This window comes from Anas acuta, chromosome 3, assembly GCF_963932015.1.
Source record: "Anas acuta chromosome 3, bAnaAcu1.1, whole genome shotgun sequence".
NCBI classification, from domain to species: domain Eukaryota; kingdom Metazoa; phylum Chordata; class Aves; order Anseriformes; family Anatidae; genus Anas; species Anas acuta.
In genome coordinates this window covers 1,551,762-1,571,430 of record NC_088981.1, presented here as the reverse complement: position 1 = coordinate 1,571,430, position 19,669 = coordinate 1,551,762, and the positions used below count along the sequence as shown (strand labels likewise).

At 49.6% G+C, this 19,669-nt stretch overlaps 1 protein-coding gene across 6 annotated transcripts in view; it reads right to left on the bottom strand.

Moving 5' to 3' along the window:
• Positions 1-19,669, bottom strand: part of GZF1 (GDNF inducible zinc finger protein 1) — a 24,519-nt gene extending 4,850 nt beyond the window's left edge. For 2 of the 6 annotated variants that reach the window (XM_068675182.1, XM_068675183.1), the window contains exons 1-6: positions 8,735-9,299; positions 8,033-8,259; positions 4,017-5,383; positions 2,477-2,571; positions 1,426-1,593; positions 244-401 (exon numbers count right to left, since the gene is read on the bottom strand). In XM_068675182.1, the coding sequence (XP_068531283.1) occupies positions 244-401; positions 1,426-1,593; positions 2,477-2,571; positions 4,017-5,383; positions 8,033-8,155 (1,911 nt within the window). In that variant the 5' untranslated portion in view covers positions 8,156-8,259; positions 8,735-9,299. Of the gene's footprint in view, positions 1-243; positions 402-1,425; positions 1,594-2,475; positions 2,572-4,016; positions 5,384-8,032; positions 8,260-8,734; positions 9,300-9,377; positions 9,546-10,045; positions 10,141-11,662; positions 12,578-14,121; positions 15,427-16,571; positions 19,228-19,523 lie in introns of those variants that run through there. The other 4 variants (XR_011094287.1, XR_011094286.1, XR_011094288.1 and 1 more) reach the window with 4 other exon arrangements.

Genomic DNA, 19,669 nt, shown 5'->3' with positions numbered 1-19,669 from the left:
CAGGCTATTGGTGTGACCTACATGGGCCATGCCCTAGTGGATCGAGCATGGCTTCCCTGCAGACTGCAACTACTGGGTTATTTTTAATGCCCTGTCAGAGAGGATGATGTGCTAAAACCAACAAAAACTTGCAGGAATCCCCTCCAGGCCTGGCAGAGCAGAGGTCTGGCAGAATACAGACCCATCAGCGTGCTTGTGAAAGAAGGCTCGAGGGCAGAAGGCAAGGGAAGGGCAGAGCCTTACCGATGTGTGCCGCCGGAGGGTGGACTTGTCCGTGAAGGTTCGCCCGCACGCGTTGCACATGAAGGGCTTCTCCCCGGTGTGTATGCGGTGGTGCCGCTGCAAGGCATTGAGCTGGGTGAACTGCTTCCCGCACTGGTCACAGCAGTAGGGCCGCTCGCCTGGAAGCGGAGCACAGCAGCGGGGGTGACACACGGATGGTGGTGCTGCTCCCCGGTAACCTCACGTAGCCCCTGCCTCCATCAGCGCTACCGAGAACACCTTCGGGAAACACCGAGGTGCCTCCAGGATTCTCACAGGAGGTTTGGCTTTGACACACAGATCTGTGCAGCCACAGAAACCACCACAACTTCTGACCTATCTACTCCACTAGCAACTAAACATCCTGTCCCAGAATGAAATTCTGCCTACTTACAAGGCAATTTGTGTGAGCATCAATATTAGAGCTTCTCATAACCAGAAGGTTTACTCCAAATATGTCATAAACTGTCTCATTACACTCGCTGTATTAAATGCTTTTTGAAACAACCACAGGGTTACAGAGGCTCCTGTTTCCTACTTTCCTGGCTAAGGGAAAAACGAGGATTCATAAAACCTTTGAAACAGAGGCAAGTGGTGTCACAGAAAAAAGAGATGCCATTCCAGAACAAGATGATGTTCCTGTCAGCATTAATTATTTACTGGTAACGCCCCCTGCTCCCCCTACAGTAACGCCACAAAATAAGGAAAGAGCAAGGCACAGCAGCCAAACAAGAATTTTGTTAGCATGGAGAACATGAGCAGGGATGCTGCCTATAGGGTGGGGCTGGGTAAGAAAGCACAGGACTTACTACACAATCAAAATAACACAAACAGTTGCAACCTGTGTTATTGCTCAGTGATGGGGAGTTTGAGAGGGCAGACAAGGAAAGAGAAAAGCATTTCTGATTCCCCAAGCAGGGATGAATATTTTAGAGATTGGCCCTAAGAGTCAGGAAAAAGCACAAGGAGGTACTAGCAGAAGCAAAGATTCTTGATTCTACATCAAGAATCAAACCTTGCCCTTACTTGAGTCCTTGCTGGGTAGGAATTCAAGTAGTGGGAAATCCTAATTGAGAAATCCCTCATGTGAGTTGTGCAGCTGGGAGACCTAAGTCTTTACACCGTGGTGGTTTGTTTCAAACAAAAATAAAGAGCACCTCCTACCTGTGTGAACCTTGATATGCTGGTAAAGCGAGTTCCTCTGTGCAAATGTTCTGAAGCAGACTTCACATTTAAACGGTTTGGATCCAGTATGGATTCTGTTATGGTGCTTCAAGTACTCCTTGGAGGCAAAGCTCTTCCCACACGTTTCGCACATAAAAGGCCTTTCTCCTGCAGCAAGGGTGAGGAGGAGAGTTAAACCAAGGTAGCATTTGCGAATGGTACATCGCATGCAAGAACTGAAAGCTCCTGGACCCAAATGAACCACGTGCCAACCTCACAAAGCATCTGCACCCACTGCGACAGCAGCGATCTTCACACAAAGCTCAGAGATTTCTTCCAAGAAGCCTGCACAAAGCATGCCAAGTGCAAGGGGAACCACGCCTCTCTAGATCAAAGGCCCCCACCTGTAAGCAGCTATTCACTTCTGGAAAAGCATTCTTGTAAATACATTTCTTTGTCATGTAGTGTTTTCTGCCAGCCATGTTCAGTTACTAGTTAACCAGCAGAAAGCAGACTAGTTTTAAGAGGATTCAATTAGAGATGCACACATGTCACACACAGCTCACCAGCGGGACACAGCATCAATTCCAAACACCAATTTAGGCTTCAAAAGCTACCCGAGAGAAGGACACGCACTTTTAACAAGATTGCTTAGCAGACCAGCAAGTGCCAAGACCAGTTTTACATCCCTTGGGCAACTCTTCCAAGGCTTACAGGGAAATCCTTTTTTTCTTAAGAATCCAGCCAGACCTGTCATGAATGCTAGATCTTTGGATACTGATGAACACCCAAAGTGGTCCCAGTCCACACTTAGGTGCCAGATCCCAGGCAGCCGGGAGTTTCCTTTCTCTTTAATAAGCTGCTTTTACTCTTTCCACTGTCTGCTCATCCACTTGTAAGAACATTTATCAGAAAAACTGTGTCTAGGGACGAGGAAGTCTAGTTTTGCATCAAAACCAGAAGGACATGTGACTCTGGAATGAAAATCAGACCTCCTGGTTTCACAGCAGGCTGCCTCCAATACACAGCACAGTGTCAAAGGAAGCCTTACCTGTGTGGCATCGTTTGTGATATATTAGCATGTGATTCTGAGTGAACCTGGCACCACACTCATCACAGACAAAAGGTTTTTCACCAGTATGGATTCTGAAACGAGAAAGCAACGTTAAAAGACCAATGTCTACTTCTCTCCTTTGCAGCACAGCACAAGCTGTCTTTACTTTGTGAAGAATCGCTGCGTGCCTGCACAAGGCTTCACTGTCCCTTGGAAATACCTCTGGCCAGGCCCAGTTCTGTGCTTCCTGCAGGGCTGCTTTGATGGCATTGGGCTGCGTAAGTAAGGCCCAGATCCATATTTATTTATTTATTTATTTTAAGTAAAAGCAAATTGTTAAGGTTAGAAATTAAGTAAGGTTTAGAAAAGTCTATATTCAAATTGAGAGACCGCAAGAAAGATGTCACCATCTTGTGACCTGAAGAGCAGATCTGTGCCACTGGCAGTACCGGTACACTACTCCACGCAGCATGGGATTGCTGCTCCTGCAGGGCCGTCATCAGGAGGTGAGTGAGTGGCCACAGCTGGAAGGAGCAGCACGGCACGCCTCCTTCCTGACCCCCGGGAAACTGAGTACAGGAGGAGCAGCGCACAGAACTGTCGCCTGTGCCAGTCTCCAGGTCCCTCTAGCTTAGATTTTCACCTCCTGGTGAAAATCAGGGATCCTTTGAATACTGCTGCAGGACCTCAGCCCTAGATGTACACATTTCTATGAGAAGATGAAGAACTCCCCCTACGGACTGTCACAACACGTGCATTAGGGCAGCCCACAGCTTCCTGCGCTCAGCAGGCTTACTGAATGCTCGCAGCAGCACTCGCTGGAGGAGGAGCTCAGCTGTGCCAACCACCTGGCTGCGAGCAGCACAAAGCCGTGACCAGTGGTTGGAGAAGGACATGTGATGAGCACGAGATCCCACCCAGCTGCCTTGGGACACTGCTAAAAGCAGGGCACAGCCCTTAGAAACACAGAAGCAACGCCTCGCTAAAGAGCCTCTCCCAGGAACTCCTGAGCCCGCGTGTTTGTGCTACACCTGACCCCACCGGTTCTGCTCTGGGTGCCTGCAGGCAGCGCCACACTGGCCTCTTCCCAGTCCAATTTCAGTTGTTTTCTAGGCTTAGCACCCAAATCTGGTGTTCTTCCATTTAATACAGTATTTTTGTACTTACTGCGTAACATTTTGCTACTGAGTATAAAGAGGCATCAACATAGCTGAAATAATTATAGCCCTGACCACACAAATGATTCAGCACAGTGTTGCTTTCCTCATGGGAAGCGTCCCTCGATAGGTGCACTCCCACAAGAAAACTTAGCTGCACAACAGCAGGCCTCAGCCCGTGCACCTCTACTTGGCTGAAAGAGAATGACAGCAACTCCCTTAACCTGAAAAGCAGGAGAAAAGCCATGAAAAAGGAAAAACTGAAGCTTTCCAGTCAGTCACGTTTCACATTCCCACTTCACTGGAAGGTTCAAGGTGTGATCCAGGGGATTCTGCTTCTCCCCCCAGAATCTAGCAAGGCCAGGTAAGTCTGTTCATACCTCATGTGTGTTTTAAGTGCTGAAGGCTGAGAAAATTTAGCCTCACACTCTGTGCACCCATAAGGCTTGTCGCCTGTATGCGTCCTTTCATGGAGCCTCAAGGCAGTTTTGGAGCTCAACCCCTTTCCACACTGCTGGCACTGATGACGCTCCCCACCACCCTCATGAACCTGGAGAATGTGCCTCTTGACGTCCTTCTTCCTCTTGAACTTCTTACCGCAGAGCTCACAAGGGAAGTGGCGCTCGCTGCTGTGGACATGGCGCTGATGGCTTTTTAGGTTGCACCGGTTGGCAAAGGTCTGACTGCAGGTGTCACACCGATAAATAATTTCGGCTGCGATGCCGTGGCTGTGTTTGATGTGCTTGAGGAAGCTCTTCTCGTACAGGAATTCCTTCTCACACGTGCTGCACTTGAAGTTACTGCCTCGTTTCTTCTTATCCTCTTCGGATTTGTTCAGGCTTTCCTCCGATTCGAAGTTGCCATCGCATTCTTCACTTTCGGGTTTGATGGCGTTCTGCGCCTGCTCCTCCTCCCTCTCCCTGTCACACACCTCCGGGTCCTGTGGGTAGCTGTCCTCTTCTGCAGCACCCTCGGCATTCTTCTGCTGCTCCCTCAGCCGCCTCGTGTACTTCTTCTTTGGAATTTCCACAAATACTTTCCTCCCAGCCAGCCTCCCACTCGCCCTCCTGATTTTGGCATATGGGGGCTTCATCATTTCCTTCTTTTTGTCCATTTTCTCTTTGGATTTGGCAGCCGACACCTCAGGGAGCACTCCATTTCTGGGCCTGTCTGCTGGGGAATCCGGAGGATCCAGAGGATGGTCGGCCCGGACAGCTTCTGCCACAGCAGCTGCTTTGGACTCCTGCAAAACACTCAGCTGGGCTGTACTCTCTTCCTCCGAGTTCTGTGATTCAGAGAAGTTTTGCAGCTCCAAAAGCACCGACTCAAGCATCTGCTTCTTCAGTTGGAAGCAGGTTTCTGAGAGGTCCAAGCACTTCAGCTTTTCGGCTATCTCGAGCATGCGCTGCACTCTGTCCTCTTCTACCTCTACCTTAGCAGTGTAGACAAACTCCAGAAACGAGGCAAAGTCAGCAACCTGCACCTCATTCAAGAAGACATTGGTTCTCGGGCCGTCCACGCTCTTCTCGTTAAGGAACACTTCCTTGAAGAACTTACTGGTTGCTGCCAGCACAGCCTTGTGAGCCACGAACTCTGCCCTGACGCCCTGGTACTCCACGCTGACCGTCACGTCACAGAGGTGGCCCAGGAGGCGCAGCTGATGCATCTCATTCAGCAGGTTGATGGGGGACGACTTGGACTCCAGGAGAACCGCGTTGCTTTCCATCTTGCTGCTCCCTGCAAAAGGCTGTTAACAACACTGCGCGTTAATTAGCAGGAAGCTGATCAAACCCAGAGACCTGAGCAGCCACAAGTCCCATCCAGACTTCTGAGCGCGTTTCACGACAGATTCAAGCACCTCAGGTGCCCGAGCGTAAGCGACCGGGCTGTCAAAGGAGCATGGTCTGTCTGGAAGCACTGACAGAACTCCCAAAGCACCCCCCTGAGCGGTAATGCTGTGGTGGTTTTACCGTGCTTGGCAGCTAAACCCCACAACCGCTCTCTCACTCCCCCTCCTTTAGATGAGGAGGGGGAGAAGTAAAGCAAAGAACAACTCACGGGTTGAGATAAGGATAATTTAATTAAAGGGAAATAATTATAATAATTAAATAAAGACTACCATGAACTAAACAATTTAACTAAGGGGAAATAAAAAGGGAAAGGGGAAAAGGGAGGGGAAAAGGGAAAATAAAAAGAAGGGAGGAAAACAAACAAACAAAATAAATGAAGGCTATATGGAAGTGCAGAGGAAAGAAATTACTCTCTAATTCCCATAAATGAGCGATGATTGACCACGTCCTTGAAGCAAGGCCTCAACGCACGCAGCCGGTGTTTGAGAGGAGGACCAATGTTTTCCCAACAAGAGCCCACCCCTCCCCTCTTCTTCCTGTTTCCACCTTTTATTGCTGAGTGTGACATCACATGGTATGGAATATCCCTTTGGTTGGTTTAGGTCAGCTGCCCTAGTGATGTTTCTCTCCTCACTTTTTGCCCACCCCCTAGGAGGGTTAGAGAAAGGCCCAATGCTGTGCCACTGCTGCTCAGCAGTAGACACAACACTGGTGTGATAACACTGCTGTTCCAGCTACAAGTGCAGAGTACGGCACTGTATGGGCTGCTGCCGGGAAAGTTAACATTCCAGCCAGACCCAGTACACTAAGAACACTCTGCCAGTCACACACGGATTTCTCGGAAGTTACTTTGATTTTAAATCTCAACTGTAACTTTACCTGAAACACCAGACAGTATTAGAAAGCATAACAGGGACAAAGCAAACAGAAAAAAATCAAAAGAAACGTTTTCATTAAGGCATGCCTAACTAAGAAACTGTTGTCCCTCCTAATCAGGCAGTAGGAGAAAGGTGAGTTTAAGTGACCTGCAATCCTAATTAAACAGCCTTTTCCGATAAGACTTTTAAACAAGATTTGGATAAACTCCTGAAAGCCTGCCTGACTCAGGCAAAGGAAACCGCATAAATATGTTGTCAGATTGTAAACCCAAGGAACCCCAAACCTTCCCAAAGTGGTGTCTTTTGTGAAGCAATCCCTCACTCAGACTTACAGCCCCCACTTTCTGAATGCCCATGTGCAGTCCTACCAGGGCTTCGCCATTTCCAAAACCACTTGGTTGGTACTTTTTTTCCAGCCAACGTTTTAAGTTGCTCCAAAGTTCTCAAGGGAACCGTTTTTTTCTGTTTCACAGAAACAAACAGTGTTTGCAAAGCCAGCAAAGCCTGGCCGGGCAATACACTGCCTTTCACTGTCTAACTATGGATGCCCGCATTTTGTATCTGAAAAAATTCTTTCCACTTCCCAACAGGAAAGTTTATTTTCCCTGTCCAATCTCAGGTACAGTAGATTTGCAGTGTTTTATACATGAGACACTAGAAATCTTGCTCAGAAGAACAAAACCAAGTTTTCAAGTGGAGCACAATTTATATTAACTGTAATGAAGCTCTACTATGTGATAAAGAGACAGGAGAGCAGTATTCGGAGAAGAGCACACACAATCCACCTCAGGTGCTCAAACCTCCATCCCGGATTCTACAGGAAAAGGTCATCCTGAGAACCACAGCCTCCTTATTTCCTAACCTGTGAGTCTTTAGCTCTGTAAGTTTAATATTGAAGTTCTGAAATAGTTACCCTGGCACTATTATAACAAATACCTAAAAAAATCTGTCACCGCTTTAGGCTTACTAGACCTCAACAGGAGACGACGATGACAGACAAGGCACTCCTCTGCTCCACCAGCTCAGAGCACGGTGAACATCTCACAGCGTCGCCCACTTTTACAACCCAATGCTACGCTTCGGTTTTGACAGACTTTTTTTTTAAATGAATGATGTGATTTGCCTCCTGGCTGAAAGGATGACACATTAATAATCAGAAAATAATGTTTTTAAAGTTAATTTCCCCTCTCTGTACCTGTACCTATCCAGGCCTTTCCTTCTCCTGCTTCCGTGACACATCAGCACGCATTGCGTGCCTCACCTGAAATAACCAGCAGCGGTGGAACTTCACCTTTTTTTTTTTTTTTTTTTTCTTTTTTTTTGCCCCCTAACACCATTATTTTAACTACTCACGAAGTGCCTATCCTCTTCCCACCTACCATCACGTGCAGACACGGCGCTGCCCTGCAGGGAGGGTGAAATCAAGGCCCGAACCTTCTCCCTCTGCCAGGAGCCAGCTCCTGGCCGCGCTGGGGAGCCGTTGGGCTGGGGAGCCGTTGGTGCGGGGAGCCGTTGGTCCGGGTGGCCGTTGGTGCGGGGGGCCGTTAGCTGCCGCCTCACGCTCACCGCCACCCCCGGGCTCAGCGCCCCTCAGGGTCAGCCCCGCCCGGCCCCAGCGCCCCCCGGCTGCACCCCCGAGCCCCCCGGAGCCCCCCGGATCCCCCTCACCTGTGCGCGGGGCGGTGGCGGTGGCGGTGCCGGTCCCGCTCCGCTCCGTCGCAGCGGCTCCCGGGGCCGTTCCTGAGGCGCGGGCGGCGGCCGGAAGCGCGCGCGCTCGCGCCCCGTTGTCATGCGCGGGCGGGCTCGTGCAGCGGGCGGATGCGCGCCCAGTTGTGCGCGCGCCGCTCCGCGGGGCCCGCCAGGAAACTGCGCCACGGGGCCGCGCCGCCGTGCACCTGCGGGGGGCGGGAAGGGGGCGGTCAGCGGGGCCGGGCTGTGGCCGTGGTCAGGGTTAGGGTCAGGGTTATGGTCATGGCTGGGAGCTGCTCCTGCCTGCAGGCCGCCCGTCGCAATCCCCAACAAAGCAGCTCCCCAGAACCCCCCCGCCTGAATAAACCACCCCCCTGCTTCCCCCGGGATGCAGCCCCCAGCCCTCGCCCCTCCATTGCTTTTTTTTCTTTCTGGGAGGGATGTGTTAACAACTCGTGGCCATGAAGGTCCTGGCTGCCTCCGGGCCCTGCACTGGCGATTTAAGTCTTGAACCACAGATGCAGCGTGTCCCAGTCTCCCCCTCAGTCGAGTCAATTTACCAGAAAATACTCCTCAAATTTATGAACTGGTGACTGTTATGGGATACTGTGCAAGCCTCTGATACCATTTCTAACATTTCCACCAGCACAGCCCGAGCGCAGGCGGGCAGGGCGCACGTACCGCCACGTGTCTGCGCAGCGTGGACATGTCGGTGAAGGCTCTCTCGCACGCCCGGCACTTGTACGGCTTCTCCCCGGTGTGGATGCGCTGGTGGCGCCGCAGGGCGCCCTGCTGGGTGAAGGTCTTCCCACACTGCTCACAGAAGTACGGGCGGGTCTCTGAAAAACAAGGGAACTGCAATCAGAGATCTGGAAGGCTGGCTGGTCTGGTCTGGATTTCAGCACCAAAAAAAAGCACACAGAAGGCTGAAAAGATGAATGCTGGGATAAAGCTGTGCACCTAGGGCCCCAGCTATGTTTCTCCTGGCTTCTAAGGCCATGTGATAAATGTTTCGAAGCCTTCCCTGGCTGCGATGCAAAGCCTAAGCACGGCTCTTGCAAGGGGAATGCAGCAACTACAGTCACGTTCTCCAGCAGCACCAAGTTGTCTGTGCTGTGCAAGCACCATTCAAGTTGTCTGTGCTGGCAGCACCTTGCACTTTTTAACAAGTCAGGATCGTGAGGAGTCCTGCTTCTCCTCACTGCCTAACTCAAGGAGCTTATAACAGTGTTTCTGGAATAAAAAAGTCACCATCCCAACTGTGAAGTCCTTCAGACTGGAAATTCTGTGCCGTTCATTTTCCCAGCCCCGACAGTTTCGTTACCTGCATGGACGTTGCTGTGCTGAGCCAGCGAGGCTCGCAAGCCAAACGTCTTCCCACAAACCTCACACTTGTATGGCTTCACACCCATGTGGCATCGTTTATGGCATTTTAGGTATTCATTGGTGGCAAAGTGCTTTCCGCACACGTCGCATTTGAAGAGGCGCTCTCCTGAGAACAAGGGAAAAGGCACTCTGAATTCTCGCAGCAGTCTGCACCCAAAACTCCCTCCTGGCTCGGAGCTGCAGAAGGTTCCCTTCTGCATGTTTAACTTCCTGATGCTCTTTACTCATTCAAATATTTTTCTCCCCAGAATTACTTATTTCACAATTTTAAGCTTTTGTTTATTTGAGTTCCTCGTGGCTTTGTTTAGCCTTTGATGCTGTCCTTGGCCCTCTGCGTAGGAAGTCCCTTGGGACCACGCTCCCTCACTCACTCAACCCTTAACTACGCTTTCAGCGCACAAGGCTCCAGCCCCACCCCGCCACTTCCAATTCTCTACCTCAAAGTTAGTTTTCATATGCCTTTCGACCCCTGTTAGTTCCTTCCCAGTACTTGGAAGTCTCTTCTCTGAGCTAGCGAACAAAAAACCATGCACCTTCAAATCCCTACTCTCTCTTTTCAGGCAGCAGCAGGAGGCAATGGAAGGGACAGAAGTCTTTAATGCTCACCTGTATGTGTCCTTTTGTGGCCAGTGAGTTTCCCTTTATCAGCAAAGCAAGCCCCGCAGTCTTCACAAATATATGGCTTTTCCCCTGTATGGGACCTAAATGAAGCGAAACACAGATGCCTGTTAATAAAATGGCTCCCACAGGGTGTTTTTAAGACTTGCTGCTTGAAGTTACGCGCTACACAGTACAGGAAGCACGCGTCGTTTTGTCAGAGGAAGGTCACTGGGGAAAAACACCTTCTGCTCAGCCAGGAGAGAGAACGTTTACCAGCACTGGTGCTATGTAAAGCTTTCTCGTTTAAGGATTTACCTTTTCCCTCACTCTAAGGCCCTTGAAAAATCCACCTTTCTCTCACAGGTTGCAGTTTGCAGTGTAAGTACTGGAAAGGAGACAACAACAGGCTGCTGCCGTGCTTCCATCTGAACGCATCCCAAGCGTCCCCAGCACGCTGCCAGCAGCAGCTCTCTCCAGACTCTGCGGGTGGCGTTCTTGCCCTCCATAATCCCTCACAGCCCTGTGCCTCTGGCTTGCAAGCTTCCAAATGGAATATCCTGCCCAGTTCAAGTCAAAAGGCGCAAAAGTCAAGCAAGTTTTTCCAAGCACGTGCTGGATGCCTGATTTTAAACCAGCTCATACCAAAGAAAGTCTGAGCCAGAGGTCCTGACTTATCATCTTAATGTTGTGCTGACCTTCCTTACTGCAGCCCACGCAGCACGATTTGCAAAATCACGCCTGATTTTGAGTTGTTGGGCAGAATGCTGCAGATATGAGACAGGCAGTTACCCAACACAAATCCCGTGAGTCACTGTTTTGTTGCAATTTGTCCCAATTTCAGGCCTCGTCTTACCCTCTGACAGCACAGCCCCGCTGCCTTTCAGCTGACACAGCCCCGCAGTTTATCACTCTGCAATCAGCACACTTCACAATTTTTAGATCGTTGTAAGAATGCTTAGGAGACAGAAAAACATTACCGTCCCCACCACACGAGCCCAGTCTCAAAGGATGGGATTTCTCTCACCCAGTTTAGCCCTCCCGCAGTTCACCTCCTGTTCCGAGCTACCCGCTAGGCTCTCTGGAAAAAGATGGGAAATTCCATGGGATGATTCACCCCCTCCCGGGAGAGGAAACATCTAGCACGGACCCCACCAGGGAGCAATTCATCCGATCTAGTTACGCTGACTACAGAGGGAGCCCAGATGAGAAGTCCAGCTCTTGTATCACACAGAAGAAATGAAATCCCATACCAAAAGGCTGGCTCACTGACACAGAAAAAGCAGGGCTCTCCTCTTGGGTTTCCAAGTCCTTGGCTCATTTTTCAGCTCACTTCTCATCAGTGAGGGCCATCGTCTGATTTTGAAACCTGTTTCAAGTGACTGGCTTTTGCTGACAAGTTCGGACAGAGCATCTGTTTCAAAATCCCTGCCAAAACTGATGCAATGACCAGATGCAGACAAAGCCTTAACATAAAACAATTAATCACAGCTTACAGATCACATCCTATCCCTGCACTCCTGTCATAAGGACACGGAGGGAGAATGACTCAGAACTGGGAGACAGAGGAGGAAAAAGAAGTGCGCTGGGCATGCAGTAATGGGAGAAGCAGGACTGGAGGCTGACCTGGTATGGATCTTAAGCTGTGATGGCTGAGCAAACTTTGCCTGACAAACACCACATTCGTAGGGCTTTTCTCCTGTGTGTGTCCGCATATGAAACACAAGCGCTGTCCGGGAGCTGAGGATCTTCCCACAGACGGAGCAGAGAGGGCGTTTGACTCTGCCCTCATGCTTCCGCACATAATGCGTCCTCACATCTCTCTTCCTTTTAAAAGCGGCATTGCAGAGGGTGCAGGCAAACTGCCTTTCTTCACTGTGGACACAGGCTCGATGCTCCTTCCAGCTGTTGTAGCTAGCAAACGACTTGCTGCAGACATCACACTGATAGACTTTGCCGGGCAAGCACTGATGGACGTCTCTGCAGTGATCCACATATTTTTTCCGGGAAACGAACTGCTCGTTACACTTATCACATGTTATTACATAGGCAGATTTCTTATTCACCCCATTTTTATTTACCTTCTTCATTTTAAAGTCTTTGTCTGATTCACATTCTTCAGCATTCTTCTCATTAGAGCGTTCTTCACCCCCATCACCCTCAGTACAGGCATCCTCATTACCATCTTCAGCTTCTGAATACCCTGCTTCATAACCTACCTCCTCCTCTCCCTTCACACTCATTTCACCTGCAGCTTCATCCCCTTCTTCACTCAGTTTTTCCCTTCTTGCTCCAGCTTCCTTATACTTTTGCTTCTGTTCTTGCTCATTGCTACCGTCTGCCTTGGGAGCAGGTTCCTCCTCATGGCTTGCAGCCCCTCCGAGCTCAGCACACTTCTGTAGTTCAGCCTCTGAGGCCCCATTCCACGTCCCCCTCTCAGGGTCTTCGCTGCCGCCCGCTGCACTTGGTCTGCGTGCAGGTGGAGCTACCATCCAGCAGACCGGCAAAAGTTTCCTCTCTTGCCCAGATTCATGGATTTTTCTGTTGAAACAAACAAACAACAGGGCACAACTTCAATAGGTTTAATAGTTTCAATTCAGGCATGTTTGTCTGGGAGGAAGGGTTGTTTCCTTTTAACCTCTCCTCACATCATTCTGAGAATTAACAGCACGGCGGGAGAGCCACACAGGGAAGTTTTGCAAGGAGTTGGATCTTGCAATTAAACAAAACCAAAATGTCTCAGAGTTCATCAAAGTTGGAGTCTCTCAAGTACACTCAGTTGTCATCTGACCAGCAACCAAGGATGGACTGTAAATTTTCCTCCAAGACCATGGTGGGCAGCATAAGACATTAACGACTGAAAACAAGGGAAATCTAGAGTAACCACCCACATGGAAAACCAGAACAGAGCCCCTCATAAGCCACCAGTCAAGGCAATTAACTCTACTCACCACTAGTCAGGACATGGACCGTGAACTGCCAAGGTTCTCAAAGCAGGTCAGGCATGAATCTGCCAGAAATCACGTCAGGACAGCAGACAGAGCCTTACAGTACATGGATGTGCTGGAGAGCCTCTTACACCCCCTACGAATTTAGTCTCCAAACATGGAATAAACAAGTGCTTTTTAAAAAAAAATCAAATACAGTTTGAGGTCCTCTTGGTGGACCTTTGATTATTAAATAACAAGACCAGATACTAGCAGCTCTCTTGCCTCGGAGAAGAGCAGTCCTTATGGCTCGCTTACCTGAAACCGGGATTTGTCTTGAGTTAAAGCATGCCCTCAATGGAAGGCCGAGCCTACACTTGAAAGGCTAACAGGTACAGGTTTAAAATCATTTGTCTCAGGGCCTATGGCACACAACCTGTGTTTTCTTCAGCACTACAGATAATCCCAAATATAAAGCACAGTCCCAACTTGGATTTACTCTGGAAAGCACAGAGCAGAAGTGCAGAAGAACAATATGGAACAACTTCTAACACCTTATGACACCAGGAGTTACCCAGTCTTGTAACTTCTTTTACCCCCACTTTCTCCATTTCACCAGATTTTTGATTGATCCGATGGTATTTTCAAATAATTTAGCTCCCTTAATCTTTATTTTGGAATCCATCCTGGAGTGAATTACTAGTATTACCATTTTTTAGATAAGAATTAGATATTAAGAAATCTATTGCTAGAGAATTAGATATTAAGAATCAAGAAAACACTGGCATTAGAGAAAGAGGAAAGACGTTTTTTGTGCATTTTAAACGGGTGCTGGTCCTTTCCAGCTTCCTATTTAAAAACTGAACTTTGAGGCTTCCAAAATCACTTGGGAGATCCAGTTGCACAAGATGTCTTTGATTCAACAGGAAGCACTTGCCTGAATTCCCAGTTCGGAAACCTCAATCCCGTAACGCAGACTGGGAGCCCGGTGAAGTAACCCCCCAAAAATCTATGCCGATTTCAACACCCTTCTGATCAGCTCCAAGGAATTCTGGAAGTGAAGCATTCAGCAGCAATGCTTTCATCCTGCTGCCCAGACACAGCATGCGTTTTCCTCTGCACACACAGGCACACGCACACGCTCCCTGAACACTGTACCTGACATGGGTGTTGTAAGCAGACCTCTGAGCAAAGCTGGCAGGGCAGCGCTCACATTTGTACGGCTTCTCCCCCGTGTGCGTTCGGATGTGGACCGTCAGGCCACACTTGGAGCTGATGACCTTGTCGCAGTACGGGCACGCCTGCGGCTCCTGCTTCTTCTCGTGTACCCTCCGGACATGGTCGCTGATGCCCTTCTGGCGCTTAAACCTCTTGGCACATAAGAGGCAGGAAAAGCCCCGCTCCTCACCGTGAATGGTGAGGTGATGCTGCCTGAGGTTTTGGTGGCTGGAGAAGAGCTGCTGGCACACGCTGCAGCTGTGCTTGACAGCCAGATGCACGCCGTGCTGGAGCTCCATGTGTGAGCGGTACTGCTCGGTAACGCAGAACGAAGCGTTGCACTTCTCGCATGCCATCTGTGGCAAGACTTTGGCCACGCGCCGCGGTGATTTCCTACGTTCTGTTTTACTGCTAGGTTTGGAAGTTAAACCGTTCTCATCTTCCCACTGCTGGGGCAGCGTACTGCGTATCACTACGCAGGCTTCCTTTGACTCGGTCTGAGTTGCAGGAGAATGACTGTTGTGTTCGGGACTAGTGACACCCGTGCTGAGGCTGCTTCTGGTGTCTGTCTTGTTACATTTCGGTGGCTTCGCTGCCCTGGATTTTGGTTCTGGAAAGGCAGTGCCCTGCTGCTCCAGACTTGCTGGTTGGCCTTCAATGAGCTCGTAACCAGCCAGCAGCTTTTTATGTTTTGGCCTGTCCCAGAGTTTCCCCTGTATGGGTCCTGCCATCACTTGGGAAGAGCTGCTCCCTCCGCGGTCCTCTTCCTGCTGGATGTGAGGCCACTGTGCTCCATCATTTTCGCATGGCCAACCTTGCAGATGGAGGCTCAAATCTAAGCCCTTCTTGCCCTCTGCTCTCACTTCTTCACAAACGTCAAGCAAATCCTTGCACTCAAGTCTTTCTGCTATTTCCTTCATTCGATGCAGTTTTTCCACTTCGATCTCTACTTCTGCGGTGTACACGAACTCCAGAAAAGAGGCAAACTCTTCCATGCAAATGTCTTGTAGAGTCACCGTGCAATTCTTGGTGTCCAGCATCTCATCACGCAGGAAAAGTCCTTTGAAATAATTGCTGGAAGCTGCCAAGACAGCTTTGTGAACCAGAAACTCCTCCTGAGTTCCCAGATGCTGCGTGTGAATTGTCACATCGCAGAGGTGACCCGACCGGTACAGGGAATGCAGGGCCCTCAGGAGGTTAGGAGCAGCAACCTTGGACTTCATCAGAATTTTCTTCTTCTCCATCCTGCCAGAAAAACAGATAAATGTTTGAATACTTGCTCTCCCTCTTCCATGAGTTTTCTTTTCACTCCTATAGAACAGTCACTTATATACAAAGCTCAGTGTGGAGCTGTGTCCCAATTCCCCATATAAAAGCCGTAGCAAAGACCTCAAGATTAGTTCTGTTAATGTAAATGTCATCAGCAAACACACTTTAAAAATGCAGGTAATTGACAGGGACAAGTTACATATCTAGAAACAATTTATATAAATATTTTTTTGGACAAGGTAGTATCACTTTATTTGAAAAATATTTCAAAAACTGCTTGCCCCTTCTCAGTCACCAAACAGAAGGGTCAGAAGTTTTGTTTTTTTTTTTTTCACATTCTGACAATTTGTCAAAGAACAATTGGCACTTTCCCAGCAGCTCAGGGACAGAGGCTGCATGTCCTTACAAAAATGCACATGTCTGAGAGCTCCATGGCTTTCCTGTCTCAACTCCCACACGTGTGACACTGATAACTCTGGAGCAATAAATCTCACAACGGACAATTGATGCCAGCACCCTTCCTGTGGTCTTTAGATGCTCCCCTAACACAGGCTGTTCCGATCTGATACTGTAAGCTGATATTCCTGACGCAGCAATTTCTGAATGCCTGTTATTTAGCACATGTTTGCAACAGATCCGCAACCCAGGGAGGAACACTAGGCCAAAATAAATAGACCAAGTAGCCTGCTATTGCTTAAAGGCTCTGCTTAGGCTTGGCTCGCTGTGCTTGCTTTCACTTCTCATCTGAATTATGTTTGACATTATATTAAATACATTCCTGGCAGATATAAAGTGCCTGATTAAGAAGACAAATGCATCTTCAACACACAGCACCAGGAAGCTGAACACAATACGTAGCCTAGAGTGAATAGGTTTGAATAGCAGGCTTAGGAGGGAGCCTTGAGAAGCTCTTCCTATTACAAGCTGCTGCAGCAAGCACCACGGAGGATAATCATCTTCTAATCTGCCAGGAGTAAGTAATTCATAGCTTGTGACATCCCAAATAACACTTTAAGAACTGCATTTAAAGGTTTAAACTGGTTTTCTAAAGACCCCTCTGTCATAGGAACGTTCATGGGGAAACGGGCGTGATTTCTACTCAACCTTAAATGCCTGCACACCTGAGTTATGCGAAACCTCAACATTTGTACTCAGCTGGGGTTTGATCCTGAGTGCTCTCCTCCGTGAGCTCCTGTGAAAAGCCTCACCCAAAGCAGGGGTCTGCTCGGGATCCCAGCTTTCTCATCTCGCTAGTGCGCAACCTTCTGTCTCCCCTGCTCCTCAAAGGTGTTTACTTAGAAAAAAAGAAAACAAAAATGTTATTAAAGGAAAAAGACTTCGGAAAAGTAGCTAAAAGAAAGAGTGAAGACAAATAAAGCAGGTGCTGAAATAGACCACAGGAGCTGAAAATGGGGGGATGTGCAAAACAACACCGACTACATTCTGTCAGAAAGGGTCTGCTCAGATCCAGATCCTGCAAGTGTCCAATAATTATCACAGTCTCTGCCTTAGGATTTCTGGGCAGCAAAGAACCTTGTCAGTAAATGCGCAGCGCTGTTGTTTTGCACCTCATTTTGGCTGAAATTTTGCAACCTGCCATAAGCCCTACCTACTACTTTGCATCTACGCCGTAGCAACAGCAGGGGCCAGCAGATCCCAGCCTCTAGGTGACCACCCAGTCCCTGCAGACCAAGCAGGCACCTTCCAAACCCGCCAGCTCTCCCACACCCGCATTCACCAGCTCTGCACTGGTGTTCTGTGTATCAGTGGCTCCCATGGCACACTTGCAGGCTGGGGGAACAAACACAGACCACAGGCTAATACCTACACCCAGACCACAAATTCACCAAAGCTGCCGCTCCATCTGTGCCTGGCTTGCCCTTCTTCATGTTTTCCGACGCGATATCCTTCCTCCCGTCTGAGAGCTGACCCCAGAGCTCAGCAGCTCACTGATCAGTAGCGCTTAAGGCAATCAATGAGCATTTTCTCCTACTCCTTTTTCAGATCCCTGTCTGCGATAAGTTCTCAGTACACACTGATGTGAACCCAGCTAACGCTGATATCTGACACTGAGCCAAGCAGAGGTATGTTCCAGCACCATCTCTTTAGCTCAGCCGGTTCTAGATTAAATCAACGCCAAAACGGCTTTCTAATGAAAACCACTACAGATCGATCAGTTCTCGCCGTTTTTTTTTTTTTTCTTTTCCCAGTAAAAGATGTGACTACTTTTTGTTACTGCTCGGAGAGAACATTTAACTTGACATTTCCGACGTCCTGCTGACTAGCTGGTTTTCCTGTTTTCGTTTCATGAGGTTAAGATTGGCACACAAGGTTCCAGCGGTATCAGAACAGCATCTAAGGGTTGTTTTTTTTTTTTATTTGTTTGTTCTTCCTCAAAAGTTCAGTCAATAGAAGGTTTCTAAGCATTTTGCATTCCTTTGAGGCGTATGGGAGCAGCTGCTTCTCCAGTGGATTAGGAAAGCAGTTTCCTCCTTACTTTTTACACTTCATTAAAACTTAATGACAAGAGAAGATTTGTGAGCAACTCCCCCTCCCCCCAAAACAAGGGCAGCAAAAACAAGGATAACAGATGTAGTAAATCATTCCCTTATTGAATCACAGAGAAGCACACATTTTACTCTAAGGATTACGAGTTAACGTCGGCTTGAAATTACAACCAGTAACTGAACAGAAGAGATGACGCCAGCACCATTATTAGTATCAGGCTTCACTCTGTCGCTCCATTTACGAGAACAAGACACCCTGGTCTGCACAATCCTGTCTCCCGACTGCATCTATCATGCAAGCGTTCCCGGAGCTTCACCATCTCCTGCTTGAGCCGGCCCCAAACTGGAAACAACCAGCACTTCTCCTCCCTGCTGGACTGGAAACGCACCACCCCAGCCCCACGGCGCAGCAGAACAAGACCCCAGGTGGTGACGTGGGATCATCAGCGGGGCAGAAGCAGCAGCGCAGCATGGGGAGCGCTCTCTGTTACCCTACAGCTGCCTCCTGTTTTCTCGCACCCCAAAAAACCCTCTCCGAGCTCCGCTTGAGGGGCGCAGGGCTCACACCCCACCGTCAGAGGCACCCCGATCACCGAGGCAGGAAAGAGCTGGCAGGAGGCTGACGGCCCTACAAAACACCATCCTGCTGCGCCCTGAAGCTACTCCTGCCACCAGGCAGCACGCTGCTGGCCTGAGGCGCTGACTTCTGGGAGAAGGTTTTAAATGGCCACAACTTTTTTTTTTTTCTTTTTTTTTTTCCCCACAGATTGAAATTTCAGTTTGTTTGTAACTTCTTTCAACTTTTTGCCTGATAATAATAAATAAAAAAAAAAAAAAGAAGCACTTTAAAGAGTTTGTAAGTATGCAACATTTCCAGAACATCATTAGCCTGAATGAACCACTGCAAAAGCCGTGTCTAGTCAATTCCGGTCTTCTATTCAAAACCACGGGAATAAATCCAGCTGTGCTCAAAAATAAAGCCCAAGAGAAGCTCCAACCCCAGGAAGGATTTACATAGGTTCTGTGCCACACCACTTTTGTATGACACAATGACACACTCAATAGCGCTGCTCTAACTGGAGGTAATTAACACAGTAAATGAAACGGGAGACGTGTGTTTGTACGAGGGGCAGTAAGTACTCGTAGCACAGGGCTGTTTCTTGACTTTCACTGTTCACGCTTAAGTAGAAACTTGAGTGGGACAGAGCCTGAACTGCCGGGACAAGGCACAGCCCTGCCACAAGGAAGGCAGAGAAGGATGCCCATGTATCTGGGGGGAAAAAACACCAACGTGACAGGTCACAGAACGGAATCCCACAGCACAGGACCCGTCCCGGCCCGATTCTCCTCAGAATCTCCTCACAACGCCCGACCCCCCCCCCGGCCGCCCCCGAGGCGGGCCCCGCCGCCATGACGCCTCACGAGGCACCGCGGCCCGGCCCCCCCCCCGCAGGGGCGGCGGCTCCCGGGGCCCCCGGACACCCCCACGGCGGGCCCGGGGGGGGGGGACCGTGCCCCCGCCGCCCTCCCCCCCCAGGCCCCGGCGAGGTTCCCCGCCGCCCTTACCCTGCCGCCGGGGCCCCGCTCCTTGGCCCCCCGCCTGGGTAGCGGTAGCAGCGCTCCAGCCGGCCGCGCACCGCCCCCGGGAGGAACCACCTTGCCCCCCCCGCCGCCTCGGCGTGGTGGTACGGCCCGCCTGCCCGAAACCAACA